Source organism: Quercus robur, chromosome 5 (assembly GCF_932294415.1).
Source record: "Quercus robur chromosome 5, dhQueRobu3.1, whole genome shotgun sequence".
NCBI classification, from domain to species: Eukaryota; Viridiplantae; Streptophyta; class Magnoliopsida; order Fagales; family Fagaceae; genus Quercus; species Quercus robur.
In genome coordinates, this window is record NC_065538.1 from 52,143,756 (window position 1) to 52,164,980 (window position 21,225).

The 21,225-nt window shown below is 36.2% G+C and overlaps 1 protein-coding gene and 1 pseudogene across 1 annotated transcript; one reads left to right on the top strand and one right to left on the bottom strand.

The window, feature by feature from the left end:
• Positions 1 to 2,355: 2,355 nt before the first annotated feature.
• Positions 2,356 to 14,288, top strand: LOC126728334 (tubulin-folding cofactor C-like; annotated as a pseudogene).
• Positions 14,289 to 18,973: 4,685 nt separating this feature from the next.
• LOC126726297 (uncharacterized) lies at positions 18,974 to 20,984 on the bottom strand. Its single transcript, XM_050431529.1, has 3 exons — positions 20,618 to 20,984; positions 19,909 to 20,036; positions 18,974 to 19,223 (listed from the first exon to the last, which is right to left on the bottom strand). The coding sequence occupies exons 1-3, from the start codon at positions 20,701 to 20,703 to the stop codon at positions 18,997 to 18,999; spliced, it is 441 nt and encodes a 146-aa protein (XP_050287486.1). The 5' UTR covers positions 20,704 to 20,984; the 3' UTR covers positions 18,974 to 18,996.
• Positions 20,985 to 21,225: the final 241 nt, after the last annotated feature.

The following is a 21,225-nucleotide window of genomic DNA, read 5'->3' on the forward strand; positions in this document are numbered from 1 at the left end:
CTTAACGATTTTTTGATGGTAATCCCCTCGGGGGAAACCAAGACGAGCCCCACCCTTGAGCCTCTTTGGTTGGCCGCGCCGTCGACGTGTGCTTTCCAACAAGTGGGCTCTTGTTGAGAGACTGTGCCAATCAGTTTTTCGTCTGGGTTTAGTAGCCATCCTCCTCCTTTTGATCTGGGTTCGACAAACTCAGCTACCAGATCCGCGAGAACCTGACCCTTCACAGCGATGCGAGGCCTGTACCTAATGTCGAAGGCGCCCAGAATCGTCCCCCACTTTGCTATTCTGCCCGTGTAGTCGGCACTCCGGAGTATTGATTTGAGTGGGAGTTGGGTTAGTACAACAACGGTATGTGCCTGGAAGTAGTGGGGGAGCTTTCGCGTGGCTTGTACGATTGCCAGGACGGCCTTTTCGAGGGGGAGGTAACAGATCTCTGCCTCGTGCAACGATTTGCTTACGTAGTAGACGGGCCGTTGTATGCCGTTGTCCTCTCGGATTAGCACTAGACTCACTGCGTGAGGGGCTTCCACAATATAGGCGAATAGTACCTCGTTGGCTTCAGAACTGGACATGATTGGTGGCCGAGACAGGTATTCCTTAAGCTGCTAGAAGGCTAAGGCGCATTCTTCAGTCTACTCGAAGCCTTTCCACTTGTTTAATAAGAGGAAGAAAGGCCTGCACCTATCCGCCGAGCGGGAGATAAAACAGTTTAAGGCGGCAATCATGCCAGTGAGTTTTTGGACCTCTTTGGGGTTCCGAGGAGGCTACAGGCTATGGATAGCTTTAATTTGGTCGAGGCTGACTTCAATACCTCTATGGGTCACCATGTAACCTAAGAATTTCCCAGACCCCACTCCGAATGAACACTTGGTCACGTTCAGGCGCAGCCTGTACTTTCTCAGAATTCCAAAGACATCGCCGAGGTCTCTGACGTGGTTGGACACTAACTTGCTCTTCACCACCATGTCGTCTATATATACTTCGATGCTCTTACCCATCTGTAGTTCAAACATCCTGGTCATCATCCTCTGGTAGGTCAACTCGACATTCTTCAAGCCAAAGGGCATTACCTTGTAGTGGTAGTTTCCAACGGGGGTGACGAAAGCCGTTTTTTCTTGGTCCTCGGCAGCTAGGGGTATCTGATAGTAACCTTGGAAGGCGTCCAAAAAACTCATTCGAGGGTGTCCCACGGTCGAATCCACCAATCGGTCTATCGAGGCATAGGGAAAGGATCCTTCGGGCAGGCCTTATTCAGGTTTGTGAAGTCCACGCAGACCCGCCATTTACCACTCTTCTTCTTCACCACGACTGTGTTGGCCAGCCACTCGGGGTAAAATACCTCCTTGATAGGCCTTGCTTTCTTCAATTTCATAACCTCCTCTCTCATCGCATCTGCATGCTCTCTTGACGGTCGCCGAAGAGGTTGCTTCTTAGGTGTTAAGGCTGGGTTAACATTAAGGTGGTGGCAAATGAAATCTAGATCGACCCTCGGAGCCTCGTAGGCGTCCCATGCAAACATGTCCACATTCTGTCTGAGAAAGTAAATTAGTGTTTCCTTCTCTTGGGGCGGCAGTTCTAAGCCGACCTGAAAAAATCTTTCTGGGTCGGAGCCGACAAGAACTTTCTTCAAATCCTCACAACTCGCTCCCTCGGCAGGTCCCTCATTACAGGAGGCCAGGGCCGGGGTTGTTAATTGCTATAAGCCATTCTCGGTTGAGGCGGAGGGCTTAGTACTCGGTTGTTGCGAGATGGCGGATACCATGCATTGCCGAGCCATGGCTTGGTCCCCTATTATTTCTTTCACTCGACCCTCCGACGGATACTTTACCTTTTGGTGTAAGGTTGATGGCACAGCCCCTAGGGCGTGAAGCCATGGTCTGGCTACAATGGCGATGTAGGGTAAGTAAGCGTCTACCACTATGAAGTCCACCTCCACTACGTCCGAGCCTGTTTGTATAGGCAGCCTAATCAGGCCTTTCGGAGTGACGGTTTTTCCCTCGAAACTCACTAAAGGGGAGTCGTATGCTGTCAGGTCCTCTGGTTTCAATTTCAGCCCTTTGTACAAGTCGGGGTATATTACTTCCACGGCGCTGCCCTGATCGACTAGCACCCTCTTCACGTCATATCCCCTAATCCTGAGCGTGACGACTAGAGCATTGTCGTGGGGCTGGAGGGTTCCCAGTTTATCCTCATCTAAGAATCCGATTAGGGGCGTGGCCATCCCTCTAGCCCTCTTGAACTCCCGGTCGTCAGCTTTAGCGGGGAGTCGGCCCACCGACATCACTCTGAAAGGCTGGGAGCCGGTTCTTTCTGGTATGGCAAGAATGATGTTTATCGTGCCAATGGGTGGTCTCAATGTGCTTTGCCTTGTTTCGACATTCGACTGCTCCTGCCATCCAACAGAATGATGCAAGAGGTGTCTCAACTTTCCCTCTCAGACCAACTAGTCCAAGTGGTTTTTTAGATTCCTGCAGTCATCGGTGGTGTGGCCCGGCTCTTGGTGATACTCGCAATACAGATTCTGGTTACGTTTCGCGGGGTTACCTGCCATCTTGCTTGGCCATTGAAAGAACGTTTCGTTCTTCACTTTCTCTAGGATCTTATGTAATGGTTCTCGAAACACAGCATGGACTGCTTGTGCCCCTGTGGATCCAGACTACTCCGAGTAATCCCTTCTTGGCCGGTTACTGTTATTAAAGTGGTCCGACCTGAAGTCCCTCTCCTGAGGGACAATCTTTGCTTTGCCCTTTCCCGTCTGTTGGTCTTCTTCAAGTTTCTTGTACTTGTCGATTCTGTCCATGAGTTGGCGCATGCTGGTGATCGGTTTCCCAGTCAGGGACTTTCTTAAACCATGCTCTGTCGGCAGGCCCCTCTTGAATGTGCTAATGGCGACGTCATCGTAATTTCCCTCTATCTCATTATACATTTCCCAATATCTGTCTGAGTAGGTCTTTAGGGTCTCTCCTTCTTACATAGACAAGGACATGAGGGAGTCTAGGGGCCGAGGGACCCTACTGCTAGTTATGAAGCGAGAACCGAAAACCTGTGTCAGCTGCTTAAAAGAGTTCATGGAGTTTGGCTTGAGGCCATCGAACCATCTCATTGCCATGGGTCCTAAACTAGACGGAAACACCTTGCACATCAACGCCTCGTCCCTGGAATGGATGGCCATCCTCTTGTTAAATTGGCTTACGTGCTCTACTGGGTTCGTCCGACCATTATATATAGCAAAAGCGGTTGGTGGAACCACCGATGAAGCTCAGCCCCCTCTATCCTACGCGTGAAGGGTGACTGGGAGATGTGGTCCAGGGCCTTACTCATGGCGTCATTTGCTAGGCCCTGGTAAGATGGGCTTTTGTGGTCGCGTTTGTGAGGTTGCTCTTCCTCATAGGAGAAGGTTTCACTTGGCGGGGTTCTCGATCTCCGCCTGTACTCATTGTCCTCTTCATCGCTAGTGTCCGGACTGGGGGAAGGACGCCTTCGCTGCGCTCGGCGTAACTTTTTCTTCAAGTCATCAATTTCTTGCTGTAGAGCCCTATGATCGTTTCGCTTTTGGGATGCGTGACCTTTCCCTTTTGAGCGACTTCTGCTCGTGTGGGAGGTATTTACACTACCTTCTCGTCACTTGTCTTGATCTCTCTCCCGTTCGGGGTTCAAGAAGTTGTCCTGCCGTTGGGAGTCTGCATGTCCCGTTTGGCGTGGAACTGATCCTTCCATCTCTAACGGTCTCACTTGCTGAGGCACAAGTTCTCCCCACAGATGACACCAATTGTAGGGTCGCAATTCAGAGTCCAGGCCCAACAGGTATGAGGTTCTGGCCCAAGGAGCCCGAAACAATGAATTTATAGAGAGTGGGTTACAGAACTAGGCCCTAACGAAGTGCATACTAATTAATATTGGGCTATACAACAATTGAAAATAAGAAAATCTTCTTCATGTCCATTAGATATACGGTCCAAGGAGACGTAAGGGATGTATCTCTGTCCCTGCTCAAAGGCTATGGTTCTCACCCTCTTCTTCTGTTCTAAGTTTCTCCTTTTTTCGGTCCCTTTCTTCATGGGGGCTCCCCCCTCTTATATAGCCCCCTTGAAGTCATCAGGACCTTACACTTGTTGATCATCTGGACCTTCACTTAAGTGCCCGTTCTATCGGACATCTCCCCCATCTTTCTGTCAGTTGTGGTAGCCAAGGTAATACTTTTCACAAGTCATCTCCACATTAATGCGGTCGGAAAAGTAGCTGCCATGCATTTAATGTGGCAGCTGTAGCCTCTCTTTTGGTATCCTACACTTTCCTCCCTCTTACGGGCTTAGGGGACTCATCCCTGTTACTAATACTCGCTGGAATGAATCCTTATAGCTAGCAGAGTGCATGTTCGAGCCACATTTGGTACGTCCGAGGAGACATTTCTCCTCGGACCGCCTTTTAAACAATTTTGGGCTCATAAGAATTGGGCCGGGAGCCTTTTTGGTACCCACACCTTCTCCTCAGACGTGGTCGAATTTTATATGGGGCCTAAGGCCCATTGTATGATCTTGGGACTTTACCCCCTATAGGTGTCAAGCCTTAGAGTCTAAGATACTGGACAATACTCTGTTAGAGTCCAAGGATTGGAAATGAGAGAGACTTCTAGTCGATCAATGTGAGACTTCTTAGTCAATCGAGGTGATGTAGAATGTGAGTGACTTATAGTCAACTTCAATGAATGCAAGAGACTCCTTAGTCGATCCTTGTGTGATGTAGGAGACTTCTTAGTCATCAATACATGTGAGATGTGAGACTTCTTAGCTGATTTAGTGATCTGGACTTGAAGTTTCTATTGAATGTTGAAATGAATGAGAAATCCTTACTTAATTACTGCAGAGATGAAAAATTTCCCTTTTCAAGCTTGTTAGAAACCAGTTAATTTGGACCAATGCCCCTGGTATAAACATGCCTGCATAGAAAAATAGATGAAAAGCTTGCATATGAAAACTAATGGGCCATTACTGATAATTTAGGCATGCTTAAATCAAATAAAAGAGCAAATGGGTCATGCCCCTAGTTTAAAGCTATTTACAAACAACTTTGGTCATTTTTTTGATTTGATGCCTATTGTTTACCGAGCTTTTTAACAGGTTTCCTATGCACCTTTCTTCAAGAAGACCAGGTCAGATATAGTTCAAGTCTGTAGGGAAGACATCTAGTCCACCTAAAAGATGATCATGACTTCTAGCCAAACCTTGCATGGTATTTTCAAAATGGACATGTCCATGAATTTTTTTTTTTTTTGAAAGAAATTGATTTTCTTTTTGTTTTGATAGTGGTGTTTTTTGAGAATTCTTTTTTCTTTTCCAAATGATCATGAGATAGTCCTTTTAACAACTATTTTAGCATATCATACTATTTAAGAGTCTAGTCAATCTTTTTGACTAAAAAGGATCAAAGCCGTTAAATACATGTAATCAAAGTTGCATCTTCTTTTGAACATTTTTGGATTAGGTCTTCAAAGACAACCAAAGAAATGAAATGTAGAGATGTTTGAGAGTCATGTATTTTTTTTTTTAGAGTGCTACAAGTTTGGGAAGGACTTTTTTTGTTGGGAAAGAAACAAAGAGGAGTGCCCCAAATTTGGGAATCACATTTGTTGGAAACAAACAAAAGGGAGTGCCCTCAGTTAGAGAATTCTTTCATGTCATTTGACAATTTAAGAAACGGTGTCATAGAGATTACTTGCCAGTGGGGCTTGATAACCCCAAGCATTTTCCTTTTTAATCCAAGAGAAAATATTGTAATGTAGGCTAGATTCAAGTTATGAAAGAAGTATATAAAAAGGCTCAAAATCCCGTGTATGATGTTCCCTCAAGAGTGCATTACACAAAAGTTAGGCATTAGAAGAATTTTCTTGTTTCTCCCTTTCTTGACATTGTGCTGAAATTCTCATCATTCTTGTCATCTGCTCACTGGTCATCATGGATCATTTGTATCAATGTTGATGGAGGATATAGGACTTATTTTAGTATTTTTGAACTGATACCTCTCATCTGTCTTTGGTTAGAAGACTTCTCTTGGACGCTTTGGGTCCACTCTTGCTCAAACAAGACCCTTTAGAAGCACAATTTAATAATCACATTTGGAATTGGAAGTAGCATATTTCGTTCCTCCACAACTTTTGGTACAACAAGTCAGTTTGCATCTGTTGCAAGCAGCACCCCTGCCTTTAGTGTTACAACCATGCTTTCATTTAGTGCTACAAGCACACCTGCAATAGGTGCCATGCCCACCCCTACCTTTGAGGTTAGCTTCCCTGCCTCAATCTCATTTGTATCATTTGACAATAAAAGGATATATAGTAGGATATAGGATTTATTTAGGCTTAGTGCAGATGCCAATTAAATATTAGAATAGTAGCCTATAGGTGTGTAGGTGTGTTTTGACGTATAGATTCATAGTAGGGTGTAGTGGAACAATATAAGTTTATTACGTTTTTTATGTAATAAATTGGAGAAAAAAAGTTAAAAAGTTAAGGAGGTCTTACTGTTACAATATCAAATTTTATGTAATAAATTAATGAAACATGAAGTTAAAGGTATCTATTTATTACAATACTAAAGTCTATGACAAGGGGTGTGTGTGGTTCGGTTAAGTTGGTTTTTTTTCCAAATTTGTAACCGAATTGATAAGTATCAGTTTCCTCATAACCAAAACCGATACACACCACCAAGGGTAAGTTTTTCAACCTACAGTGGTGCAGTTTTATGAGGTCAGTTTAATTGGTTTGAAGATTTAAAAAATATATATTTTTAAATGATTTGTTCTTTCAAGCCCAATATCCATACCTCAACCTGATCAAAACTTCAAGCAAATAAAAACTTCTATTTATTTAGCAAGCTCTCCAATTACATGGACAAGCTTAAACTCTAATTATTTAGCTAGCAACTTGTTAAATGTCCAATTGTCCATCTATCAAGTATTCATGAAAGAAAAAGTCCAATTATCCATACAACAACCATACATCATACATAAAAAAATCATGTTCATACATGGTGAATGAAATAAGTTCCACATATTTTGTAAACTTGTTTATGTCATAAACTTGTTCATACATAAACGTATAAAACCCGTTCAAGTATTTATACACAAAACAATTCAAAACTATTCGTACTTAATAAATTTCATCATTTCATTCACCATGTAAAAAAAGTTTTGGAATTGCCTTAGCAAGAATTAAACTCCAAAACATCATGTAGCATATAATATCATTAAGTAACCATTCCATTTGTCATTGTTCACAAATGCCAAAATAAAGATATATAAATTAAATTAGCATTTAAAATATAATAACTTAGCTCAATGAAATCAAAATAAATGGGTAGAGAATCTAAACTCTGAATTCCATACATAATGTAAAAGCTACTCAAATAGCATATATATCAAAGTAAATAAAAACACATTATTTATGCCCACAATAGTCTAAGCTAACTCTTTCTCTTTCTTTAGGTTTCTCAAAAAAAAAAAAAAAAAAAAAAAAAAAAAACTCTCTTTAGCTAAATGTACCGACAAAAAAAAAAAAAATTATTTATGTCCACAATATCCTACTCTCTCTACCTTCACTCTTTTTTGTCATGATGGACAAATGATGATCACTAAATATCATTAACAATTTGGAAGTGAAAATCAATAACAAAAATCAACTTTTTATTTATTTATTTATGGGAAACAAAAACAATGGGAATTTTTTCGAGTTCAGAATAATGGCTGTGCCTGTCTCTGTATGTGATGGAGGGTTGGACTAAAATTTTCTTCTTTCACATGATCGCTTATTTCACCAACTAGCAAGTTCAACATGCAAACCCAATAAGTATGCGCCAACATATTCTTATCAGTCAAGAATGTCGACCCACATCACCCTAGTGATGTTGCATCTGTGTTTTTTCAGTTAGAAGCAAAGGAAAAATGGTTTTGCTGCTTCTATCATTTTCTGTGATTTGATTGGAGCAACCAGAAGTGCACCAGTTAGCGAGAACTTGTTGCGTCCTTTTTAACATTACGTAAAGAAGAATTTGTGGTGTCTATATTTGTTAGTGGAATTCCACTATAAGCATAAACTTCCTGTAGCTGAGTGTTTTGGCAATTGAAAGTGTGGTTGGTGGGGCATGTCTTCATTGGCCATGTACTTATGAATCAGATTGAATGGATAAACGAAGTGGATGCACCAAGTAGGCCATTTACTAGAAATATAATTGGAAACCTAAAGATTTGAAGCTCTGGGAGGAAACGAAGTGGTAGTTGAGCTTATCTATAATGGAAATCTAGCACTGGGAGATATCATTGTCGCTAATGATGATGAAGGACATCTATAATTCTTATATCAGATATTAGCTACTTTGTCTGTTCTGCTTGATACCTTCCTTGATTTTCACTTGAGTGCCTCGGCCAACCCACAAAAGTAGTGGGGGAGAAGATAAATTTAAAGTAAAAAAAAAAAAAAAAAAATCTGTATGACCAAATAAAGGAGAATTTCTCTTGGGTCTAAGGTTCAGCTAATACAAACTGCTTATTAAATGTTGGGATTTTGTTTTGGGAGACTAACAATTGGTTGATAGTTTCCTTCCATCTTTAATTTCTTTCTTCATGACATAGGTAGCTTGTGTATGTAACTACAAGAAAACTGGGCTATTGCGGCGGGTCAGAAGCGCCGCTAAAGCCCAAAAAAGCGCCGCTAAAGGTACATTTGACCTATAGCGGCGGGTGCTATTGCGGCGGGCCGTCCCGCCAGTGTTGCAGTGCCGCTATAGGTCAATTGCGGCGGTCGCAAAAAGCGCTGCAATAGATCTGTCATTTAGCGGCGCTTTTGGTCTATTGCGGCGGGCTAAAAACCGCCGCCATATGAGGTTGCCATTCGGGTCAAGTGGCCTTTTAGCGGCGGGCCGCCGCCATATGAGGTTGCCATTCGGGTCAAGTGGCCTTTTAGCGGCGGGTTAGGCCCGCCGCTATAGCTTGTCACCTATAGCGGCGGTCAATAAGCGCCGCTATAAGGCTTCATGCACAACATACCATATGCACCTTTTAGCGGCGGTTTTTGCCCGCCGCTATAGGTGCTTTTTTTTTTTTTTCTCCTGGGTCCTAAAACCACATTTCTAATCCACTAAAACATTACCACAAATGTCTCCACACTAACATTATATTCACATAGAAATATTTTATGATACGTGCTACCCTAGGCAAACCAAATACTAAAAATAATAACTTGGAAACTCAAGGTGTTAAAACACCTGCTTACCCAGAAAAATCTAATCCAATCACTGCTCCTAGAAGCCGCAAGCTCTCTAGAGTCTTGGCTTATTTGCATGATATCCCAATTGGGAAGAGATTCAAACACACGAAAAAAAAAGTGCATGCAATTATTCTTATCACTTTTTCTCACTATAAAACCAGTATAGTTTTTTTTTTACACAATTTTTTGAGTTGTGAAAGTGTATGCCAATAAAGTGGTTAATAAAAATTTTATATAAAAAAAAAAAAAAAAATCAAGCATTCTTGTAAAAAGAAGATAAAGATTGGGTTTTGTGTCAATACCTTTGGGATTTCCGACTCTAGAACGAACTATGGCATTTGGCTGATCCAAGTTACAAAAGAAACAAGTAGACCTATAGATTCATCATTTAAAAACCATCAGAAAAGTTATGATAGAGTGGCCAATAGCAAAGATTTTAACTTTAGAGGACTTTGACTTTTCCTTGAGACCCATTAATTACAGATGGTGAAGGAAATTTAAGAAAGGATAGAAATATCAACATAATGCTTTTCATTAACTTCAATTAATACTTATAAAAAAAAAAATTAACTTCAATTAATAACTAATTTTTTAAAAATAAATAAATAAAGGGCACTACTGAAAGGTCAAAATGAGAAGGAAATCTCCTTCAAAATTAAGTTGACCATATAACCACAACTAATATTACAGCAATAAGGCACATCATAGGGTCCAGAACAAGCACAACAGCTTAAGTTATTCTAGAAACGTAATCATAGCCTACCAAATCAACTTTATGTCCAGTCATGGAGACAAATCAAAGTTACAGAGTGGTTCTTTTTTTAGAGAAGATTTACTGTTTTCTATTTTCAATTTAAGAAAAATAAAACATTGAATAAAAGTTTGTTTGTAACATTCTATTGTGTTTAACTCGCTGATGAAGCTAATAAAGTAATTTACAAATTGCTGCATAATGAATGTTTGTGAGTGCAAGCTTTCTGCCTGTAGCACCTACTGCTAAGAGAATATGGCATTGTTCCTCTCCCTAAGACTATGAGCCAACAATTCAAACTAACCCCATATAGAAATTTCATAAATTGTAAGACACAACGGCAACTTACAAGCAATACAAACACGGTATATATTTAATTCAACATTGGGTCCATTCAAATTGCCAAAGAAAACACTTTACTTTAGTAGTTATAGCTCAAACCAATTATAGTTTCTGATTGCAATTCAATTCCAACACCTAGTTCAATTCAATAGCAAAGTACTGTTGGTGAAATCAAGTTCACTCACTACAAATAATCTTCCTATCACAAATAAGCAACTATAAATAATATTACAAATAAATAAAAACTTTCCAGGGATAATTGCAAAAGCATACCTGTTAGGAGCAACAAAGGCAATACAAACCCACCAAGAAAGCTCTCCATGAGAACAACTTTCTACCAATACAAATCACTGCAATTCCATCACCTTCTCATCAAATTTCACAAATCTGTTTTATTATTGTTTTACTATTTTACTATCATTCTTTTTTTTTTAGAATAATTTAAATATCGAAAATTGATCTAAATAAACAAACCATCAATAAGGAGTTCAGATTCTCAGAATAATTTGAAACCCCAATAACAAAATTAAACTAATAGTTAATCTCAACCTGCCAAACTTTACTATTTTTGAGCCAGAATAGTTTACAATGATTGCATCCCCACTTAAGTACCAACTGAGTAACTATTAAATTCTCCAACAATTCATAAAAAAATTAAAAAAAAAAAAAAAAAAGGCAATTAATTAATTCAATGTCAAAGTTATCCAAAAACGCAATTGAACTAGATAAAGCCTCGCTTTCGGTAAAAGCTAAAAAAGGAAATTAGCATATAAATAATCATATAAATTAAATTGAGTTACAAAATTTAAAATCTCATCCACATTTTGGAACAAAAACATCTTACCAAATCCAATGCCCAGGATCATAACTCGCAACAAATGAGACCTGAGGGCTTATTTTTGGTGGAGCTGCACCAAACAAAAAAAACAAAGCAAACCTCGTCTTCAAGCACCGAAGTCGGTGACTCTGCAGAGCCGTCGTCCTTCGTTTTGTTGTTCGCCTCCATTTCAAACCCTAACATTAAGTCAAACAATAAATAAATCAGAACAAAGCAGACCAAAAAAGAACCAAAAGTAAAAAAATTACAAGAACCAAAAAAAAAATAAAAGGCATTTTCATAACCAAAAAACAATATCTTCCAAGAACACCAGAGCCTCCCCCGGTTCATGAAGTTAAAATTGCACCAAATGATTGATGCATGCTTGTTCTTTAGATAAACTAAAGGCATTTGGTGCAGAATATAAACCTGAAATTTAGCCACACAATGTTAATAAACAGCCCCATAAATTTAAAACAAAAATAAAACCCAAAACAGAAAATGATAAGGGGAAAAAAAAAAATCAACAATCATCAACTGATCATATCTTAGTAAAGAAACCCCCCTGAATAATCTATTTACATTAAAAGGATATAATATTAAACAAAACCCAAAACCCAGGTAAAGTGAAAATTGAAACAACTAATAGATGTTTGACTAAATCAAAACGGACCCAGATAATTTTTTGATAAATAAAACAGACCCAGATAGTTTCTTGATAAATAAAAGAGAATAGCAATCCAAGGGTATAGAGAAATCATACTCTTTTGTTGCAAAACAACCAGGAAGCTGGTCGGCCAACTAATTCATGGAATAGAATATACAAGTATGATCGCAGTGCAAACTGGGAACTGCAGGAAGTGTATATGTTATAACAATACTCAATGTCTTAAATGAAAGTCATGTTAAACCAAGAAATATTTCAAAATAATTCAAGAAAGCTGGAGAGAAACAATAGTCTAACTATTCATCTTTTGATATGTAGGATTTGAAACTAAGATCGATGCCAATCCACCGCACCTTTGCAACTACTTTTTTTTTTTTTTTTTTAAAGATATATTTTATTGCAAAGAGACTAGTGGTTGAAAAGAATTATAAAAGAACAAAATTATATACGGAGATAAGAGGGACTCTATGAATTCCATAATGGAGATGCTATTAGTGAAGCCCTATGCACGAGACCAATCAAACAAAGAACCAATAAACATAGGCAACAATTGAGTCCCTGTACTTTCCACATCCTCAAACCAAAGACAGTTTTGTTCCAGTTAAATTGTCCACATCAAACATAACGAAACTAAGTTCCAAATGTCCAACGAATTAACTGTGGTGGATCATAAAACATGCAACTACCTTACTCCTGATAACCCAATTTCTAAACAACGAATTAACAGGACTAAGTTCCATGTTGATTTAGTTCTCAAGAAGTGTATTTAGAGCGGACATGAAATATTTAAGGGGAGCAAAGTCAATGGAGTAGAGAGGAATAATTAAATAGATAATATAGTAAAATTTGGCTACTTCTTGGTGATATATTATAGACATGGTATAAAATGGCCGGTTTCGTGGTGCTATGAATGTTTGAACTTGTCTAAACTTTTGTGGGGGTGTGGAAGGGGTCATGTACCACGTAAGAGAGGGACATCATGACGTAGCATGTCCATGTAAGCTTGTATATGAATTCAAGCACTGGATAAAGTTAATTGCTATCTTGACCCTAGTTGTATGGATTACTTGACTGAATGATATACATGGGTAGGTAGCACAATTTTGGACTAGTACTGTTCTGTGGGCTTCACAGCATAGATTTACAAAGACTTCTTGAGTACATGTGAGCCCAAATGTGTACTTGTCTTATGTGTGTAATTCACGTAATCATATAATATTCTAGTAAAAAATCAAGAAGAGTGAGTGAGTTAGTGGTATATATATGTAGGATTGCAAAAAGTGGAGTCAGGTCTGTTTAGATTAATAGCAAGAAAGGCCAAGAGGTGGAGCTAAGTTAAACAAGTTGTTCGTTGGTTATTTTGCATAAACCTTGCAAGTAATTTGTAAAAGCAATTCCTATAAAAAAATATTGTATAAGTAGTCGTAATCTATGACGTTTCATCGATCAAAAATAAGACGTAACTTTATCACAATGCTTGTCGGTGCGCAAATTATTCAGAATTAGATGGTGTGCTATAGCTTCAAATTGACCTTTTAATTAGGCAGACCTGATAAATTAAATTGGATATGACTCAATAATCCTTCCAAACATGAATGATAAAAAAAAAAAAGGGTATGGGCCATAGAAATAACTAGGGGTGTGCATAAACTGATTGCACCGTTGCTACCCCAGAATTGATGGAGATTAAAGGCTAAAGTCCTTTTTGATGCTGGTTCGATGAAGCCGTTAGAGCTGGAAGGGTAAAACGATATATAAATCTTCACAAACAACTCAAACCGTTTGATCGTAAAAACCCTAAATTTGAAACTCAGATGATATCATCAAGCAAAAAAAAAAAAGAGGGAAAGAAACGTACCTGAACAAAACTGAAGCGAGCCAGAGCCAATCCGACTCGTCCTCCTCCTCCACTGCCACCGCCACCACCACCGCCTCTTTCCTCTCCCGCTTCTCCGACTCCAAGCGCTCCATCGACTCCCAACTCGCCCAGTCCCGACTCACCGATCCCGCTCAACTCAGATCTCAGCTCGACAGCATCTCCGCCTCCATTTCCGACCTCGAAAAGCTCGTCGCCGAGTCCTCCTACTTCTTGCCCTCCTACGAAGTCCGCTCCTCTCTCAAAACCATCTCCGATCTCAAACAAACCCTTGAGAATCTCAACTCCGTGCTCATTCCGAAGAAGAAATTCTCTTTCAAGAACAAAGCCTCCAGGCAAGACCAAGACCGATCAGTCTCCGATTCAAAACAAACCGCGTCGGAAAATGCCAATTCGTTTTCAGTTTCCCTCGAGAAATTGAGTTTCCAGGTGAGAGATTCGCCCGGTTTGAGAAACAAAAACGGCGAGACTTTGGTGAAGAATTTCAAAGGCTCAGAGGTTGGAGAATTCACGGTTTCGAATCTCGATTCTTGCTAAGTGAGACTGATTGGTTCTATTCGATTTGAAAGAGATGAGTGAAGAGCGAGAGAGGGGATGGGAATGAGGAGGGCGGCTGAATGAGAAAGAGATGAGTAGGGTTTTTTTTATGTTTAGTTTTAAATAAAACCAAAACGACGTAGTTTTGATAATAGTAACTTTAAAAATGGGAAAAAAAATGGCTGTCATGGAGGTTAGAACCATGGACGGGAACATGGAAAATATGCATGACATGAGTGTTAACCACTAAGGCAACTAATGTTTTAGTTGTTCATTATTTTTATCTTCTTTTTATATACAATTATTGTTATCTATATATGATATAAAACTGAAATTTTTGACCTACTTTAGAATTAGGACTAAAAAAATAATTATAAAATTTTTTTTGAAGAGATAACTATAATTTTTTTTAATTAGACCTCACATTAGAATTTTATATATATATATATAAAAAAGAAGGACTCACTTTAGGTTTCAATACAAAGAAAAAGAAAAAAGAAAGACTCACATAAAAATTTTTTTTTTAAAAAAAAACACACTTTAGGATGAAGGAAAAAAGAAAGAGAGACTCCTGTTATGACTCTATCACTACTTACTTTTTAAAAAGACCACACGTTAGAATTATTATTATTATTTTTTTTTAAGGACTCACTTTAGGTTATTAAAAAAAAAAAAAAAAGAAGAAAGACTCACGTAAAAAAAAATTAAATAAAAAAAAACTTTAAGATTAAGGAAAAAAGATAGAGAAACTCTTATTAAAACTCTCACACTATTTAGTTTAAAAAATTAAAATGATAATGTGGAAAATGTGGAAGTTTCAGAGATTTCGGTTTTAATATTAAAATAAAATATTAATTTTATTTAAATATTAATGATAATGATGAATTTGAGTTTAAGTTTAAGTTGAACTTGTTAGAAAGATAGAAAATATTAATGTTACGACATATAATTACACGTGATAATATAATTTAAATAAAACAATGATTAGATGAAGAGTTTGGATTGTTGTTAAATTAATATTTTTATCAAATTAGAATTATAGGAGAAGAAGATACAAACAAAAAATTCACATTGAAGATAAAAGAAATCTTTGATCACCTTGAAATTTTTAAAGCATTAAAAATATATGAAGATAATGTAATCTAACAGTAGATTTGTCAAAATTAACATTAAATTAAGAAATATAGAATTGGGTTCAAGTTATACTTGATGTAACTCTAAAAAATGTCACACCAACCAATAACTTATTGTTAAATTCATATTTTGAAAATCCAACCGTTGGATCACATTTTCTATATGTTTTTAACATGCATGTCAATTTTCTTGCCAATCGGATGTAATTTACCCTTTGATCTTTAAACTCATCTCTTATGCGTTATTTTAAACTACGAAAACTTGAATTTAAACAATTGATTGATGATATGACTATTAATCTTTAATCATCTTGAAATTTTTTAAGCATGAAAAACATATGAAGATAATGTAATCTAACGGTAGATTTGTCAAAATTCACATCAAATTAAGAAATATAAGGTTGGGTTCAAGTTACACTTAATGTAACTCTAAAAAATGTCATACGAACCAATAACTTATTGTTGAATTCATATTTTGAAAATCCAACCGTTGGATCACATTTTCTATTTGCTCTTAACATGCATGCCAATTTTCATGTCAATCGGGTGTAATTTACCATTTGATCTTTAAACTCATCTTTTATGCGTTATTTAAAATTACAAAAACTTGAATTTAAACAATTGATTGATGACATGACTATTAATCTTTGATCACTTTGAAATTTTTTATGCTAGAAAAATATATGAAGATAATGTAATCTAACGGTAGATTTGTCAAAATTCACATCGAATTAAGAAATATAGGGTTGGGTTTAAGTTACACTCGATGTAACTCTAAAAAATGTCACACCAACCAATAACTTATTTTTGAATTAATAATTTGAAAATCCAACCGTTGGATCATATTTTCTATATGTTTTTAACATGCATGTCAATTTTCTTGCCAATCGGATGTAATTTACCCTTTGATTTTTAAACTCATCTTTTATGCGTTATTTTAAATTACGAAAACTTGAACTTAAACAATTGATTGATGACATGATTATTAATCTTTGATCACTTTGAAATTTTGTAAGCGTGAAAAATATTTGAAGATAATGTAATCTAACGGTAGATTTGTCAAAATTCACATCAAATTAAGAAATATAAGGTTGGGTTCAAGTTACACATGATGTAACTCTAAAAAATGTCACACGAACCAATAACTTATTGTTGAATTCATATTTTGAAAATTCAACCGTTGGATCACATTTTCTATTTGCTCTTAACATGCATGCCAATTTTCATATCAATCGGGTGTAATTTACCATTTGATTTTTAAACTCATCTTTTATGCGTTATTTTAAATTACAAAAACTTGAATTTAAACAATTGATTGATGATATGACTATTAATCTTTTATCACCTTGAAATTTTTTATGCATGAAAAATATATGAAGATAATGTAATCTAACGGTAGATTTGTCCAAAATTCACATCGGATTAAGAAATATAGCGTTGGATTCAAGTTACACTTGTTGTAACTCTAAAAAACTGTTATACCAACCAATAACTTATTGTTTAATTCATATTTTAAAAATCCAACCGTCGAATCGCATTTTCAATTTTTCCTTAACATGCATGCCAATTTTCATGTCAATCAGGTGTAATTTACCATTTGATCTTTGAACTCATCTTTTATGTGTTATTTTAAATTACAAAAACTTGAATTTAAACAATTGATCGATGATATGACTATTAATCTTCGATCACCTTGAAATTTTGTATGCATGAAAAATATATGAAGATAATGTAATCTAACGGTAAATTTGTCAAAATTCACATCGAATTAAGAAATATAGCGTTAGGTTCAAGTTACACTTGATGTAACTCTAAAAAATATTACACCAACCAATAACTTATTGTTGAATTCCTATTTTCAAAATTCAACCGTTGGATCACATTTTTTATTTGTTCTTAACATTCACGCCAATTTTCATGCCAATCGAGTGTAATTTATCATTTGATCTTTAAACTCATCTTTTATGCGTTATTTTAAATTACAAAAACTTGAATTTAAATAATTGATTGATGATATGACTATTAATCTTTGATCACCTTGAAATTTTGTATGCATGAAAAATATATAAAGATAATGTAATCTAATGGTAGATTTATCAAAATTCACAATGCATTAAGAAATATAGGGTTGGGTTCAAGTTACACTTGATGTAATTCTAAAAAACATTACACCAACCAATAACTTATTGTTGAATTCATATTTTGAAAATCCAACCGTTGGATTACATTTTATATTTGTTCTTAACATGCATACCAATTTTTATGCCAATCGGGTGTAATTTACTATTTGATCTTTAAACTCATATATTTATGCGTTATTTTAAATTACAAAAACTTGAATTTAAACAATTAATTGATGACATGACTATTAATCTTTGATCACCTTGAAATTTTGTATGCATAAAAAAATATATGAAGATAATGTAATTTAACGGTAAATTTGTCAAAATTCACATCGAATTAAGAAATATAGCATTGGGTTCAAGTTACACTTAATGTAACTCTAAAAAATGTTACACCAACTAATAACTTATTGTTGGATTCAAATTTTGAAAATCCAACCGTTGGATCACATTTTCTATATGTTCTTAACATGGTTGCCAATTTTCATGCCAATTGGGTGTAATTTACCATTTGATCTTTAAACTCATCTTTTATGTGTTATTTTAAATTACAAAAACTTGAATTTAAACAATTGATTGATGACATGACTATTAATTTTTTATCACCTTGAAATTTTGTATGCATGAAAAATATATGAAGATAATGTAATCTAACGGCAGATTTGTCAAAATTCACATCGAATTAAGAAATATAGCGTTGGGTTCAAGTTATACTTGATGTAACTCTAAAAAATGTTACACCAACCAATAACTTATTGTTGAATTTAAATTTTGAAAATCTAACCGTTGGATCACATTTTCTATATGTTCTTAACATGCATGCCAATTTTCATGCCAATCGGGTGTAATTTACTATTTGATCTTTAAGTGGGAAGGCGAAAAAAATAAATGGAAATTTAAAGGTCTATTGCGGCGGTCCAACCCGCCGCAAAAAGGAGTACATATTGCAGCGGGTCATTGACCCGCCGCTATATCTAAGCTTAGTGCCGCTAAAGCAGGTCTATTGCGGCGGGTCATTGGCCCGCCGCTATAGTGCGCCGCAAAATACTAGAGCTATTGCGGCGGGTATAGAAAACGCCGCAATAGATCTCATGTATAGCGGCGGGCCATAAAAGCGCCGCAATAGGCGACCTATAGCGGCGGTTTTCATACCCGCCGCAATAGGCCCGCCGCAATAGTTCAGTTTTCTTGTAGTATAACATAACATTGAGCAGGGGCTCTTCAACATCGAAATGTAACTTTCATGAAACATGTACCCGATTCTGGTCATTAGAATTTCGAACTCCTTGGTCGGCAATGAAGCATTTGCGACAACATTCAATGTCTTGATTTTGTACCCTTTTTTTTTCCCTGATTTTATTGCGATCATTGGTTGGCCAAGACTGTACTCTAGAAATTCAAGTTCCAAAAAAATATAAAAATTCAAAATAAAAAATCTTCTTGAGATATCCTTATACTCTAGAAATTTAAGTTTTTTTTTTTTTGGATCAAATTTTAATGTCTTAGTAGCCAACACTGACTTTGCTTTATCAACTTCAATATTTGGTTCAGCCTTCTCTCCCATTTTGACAGTCCTCCATTCTTCTTCCTTTTAGGAGCTAGCATTCTTTCTTGAGTCCTTTCAGCAACTAGCATTTTGTCTTGAGTCCTTTTAGGAACTAGCATTCTCTCTTGAGTCCTTTCAGTAACTAGCATTCTTTCTGGAGGAAGCTCTTCATGTGCTACAAAAGTTCAATAATATAAAAGACTACCAAAATAAAGGAAGCTCTTTATATGCTAAATAAACCAAATATATGTTAAAATGAAAAGCTACCAGTAGACCCCTAGTGGCTTTAGATATTAGCAATACCTTTAGTTCACTTTTTTAATCTAGGAATGAAGACTTCAAAAAGCATGTGAATCTAGATTGAATCCACTAACCATTGTTGAGATTTTGCATCTTATCAAATTTGTGTTGAAGGTTGTTCAAGTCTTGCTCTAGCACATTCCTTAGATAAAGTAATTAATTCTATTGACAGATTTTTATATTTCTAAAAAAAGTGATGTCAAAACTTTTCTAATATGGTTTATTAACAATTGTCCTAAAGGTCACCTATTAACATGACCCATAAACTAAATGTATATGTTAAAATGAAAAGCTATAGTAGACCCCTAGTGGCTTTAGATATTGAATCATGTTAACAAGTGCTCTTTGGGTAATTGTTAATAAATCATATTAAGAAACTATTGATATCACGTTTATGAGAAATATATAAAGTTGTCAACAAAAATTAATTATTTTATCATTTTCCTATAAAATATTTCTAAATATAGTTTCCAAACTAATGCCCTTAGATATTAACAATACCTTCTAATATAGGAATGAAGACTTCAAAAAGCGTGTGAATCAAGATTGAATCCACTAACCTTTGTTGAGACTTCTCAACTGATCAAATTTGTGTTCAAGGTTAATCGAGTCTTTCTGTAGCACATTCCTATGAGTGTAAAGCTTTCCCACCAAATCTACAAGTTTGAACCTTTGGGAAACAGGAAACCTATTGAAAAAAAAATGTCATCATACCAAAACAAGAAAATATAAAATTAAATATTTTAGCATCTTATTTTTTGGTTTCATCCAAACAAAAGAACTTATTTTCTGCCTAGAAAGTACAAACATCCCAATATCGTCAGTTTTTTAAAACTTCACCTTTTCCCACCTTGCAAAAAGCTAGAAAAGTTATTTCCAAGCAAACCCTAAAATTATTAAAGGATTGCCAACACTCTTATTATTATTTTTAATTCGATAATTGAGGCTGAAGAATTTTTTATACGCAGGTGTTTATCTTAAAAAACACCTAAAATTTCAAAACAAAACATTTTGAGACCCAGCACAAAAACAAAGATTAACAAGTTTTGCCCTTTTTTGTGAAATTCATAAACTGCATGAACTAAGAAGTTTCCTTTCAAGTTGTTTCTTCTTCTTCTTTTTTATTTTTTATTTTTTCCTTCTCGATATAAGGTCAAAACCTTTTGTTTAATTGTTTCTCATTAATAATAACCATAAAACAAAAAAAACAACAACAATAATGATAATAATAATAAATTTTGATAAAATAAAACAATATAAGAATACAACCTCTCACAAGAACCTTCAATATTGTGTAGCACAATACCAGTTGCAATTAAGCTGATGATCACGGTCACACCAGTCACATCCCTCATCAACGAATTCAGGCATGATTTTTCCTTCGTCTGAATCAACCCCTCGAAGTGATAGTACCAGTGAAGACTTGTCGAGATCGCTGCAGACAATAATACCACTATTACACCATTCCGTAAATCACACACAAATTTGCCCCAATTGACGTTGTAAAGCCCAATCAACACAAAAAGACGATGAATAAATAGCTCAGGATTTTGGTTTTTGTCGCCATGAGAGAGGCCGGAGCACAACTCTCAGTTTCAGGTTTTTAATTCCAAGTTTTGCGTTGAACCAATTTATATTTATATACATGCATAAAGGTTAGACCTAGGAGAGAGCAATAGCAAAATTAAAACCCTACCTTTTATAGCCGACTTTTTTTATTTTTTATTTTAAAGAAGTCCCATTAGAACCTTTATACCCGACCATTCTATATTCAGTTAATGTTGCTAATTGCTTTTAATTGTAGTATTATTGGTTTTTAAAGTTAATTTATAATACAAGAGTTTGATCCATAGATTTTGTACCTAAGAATTTGTATT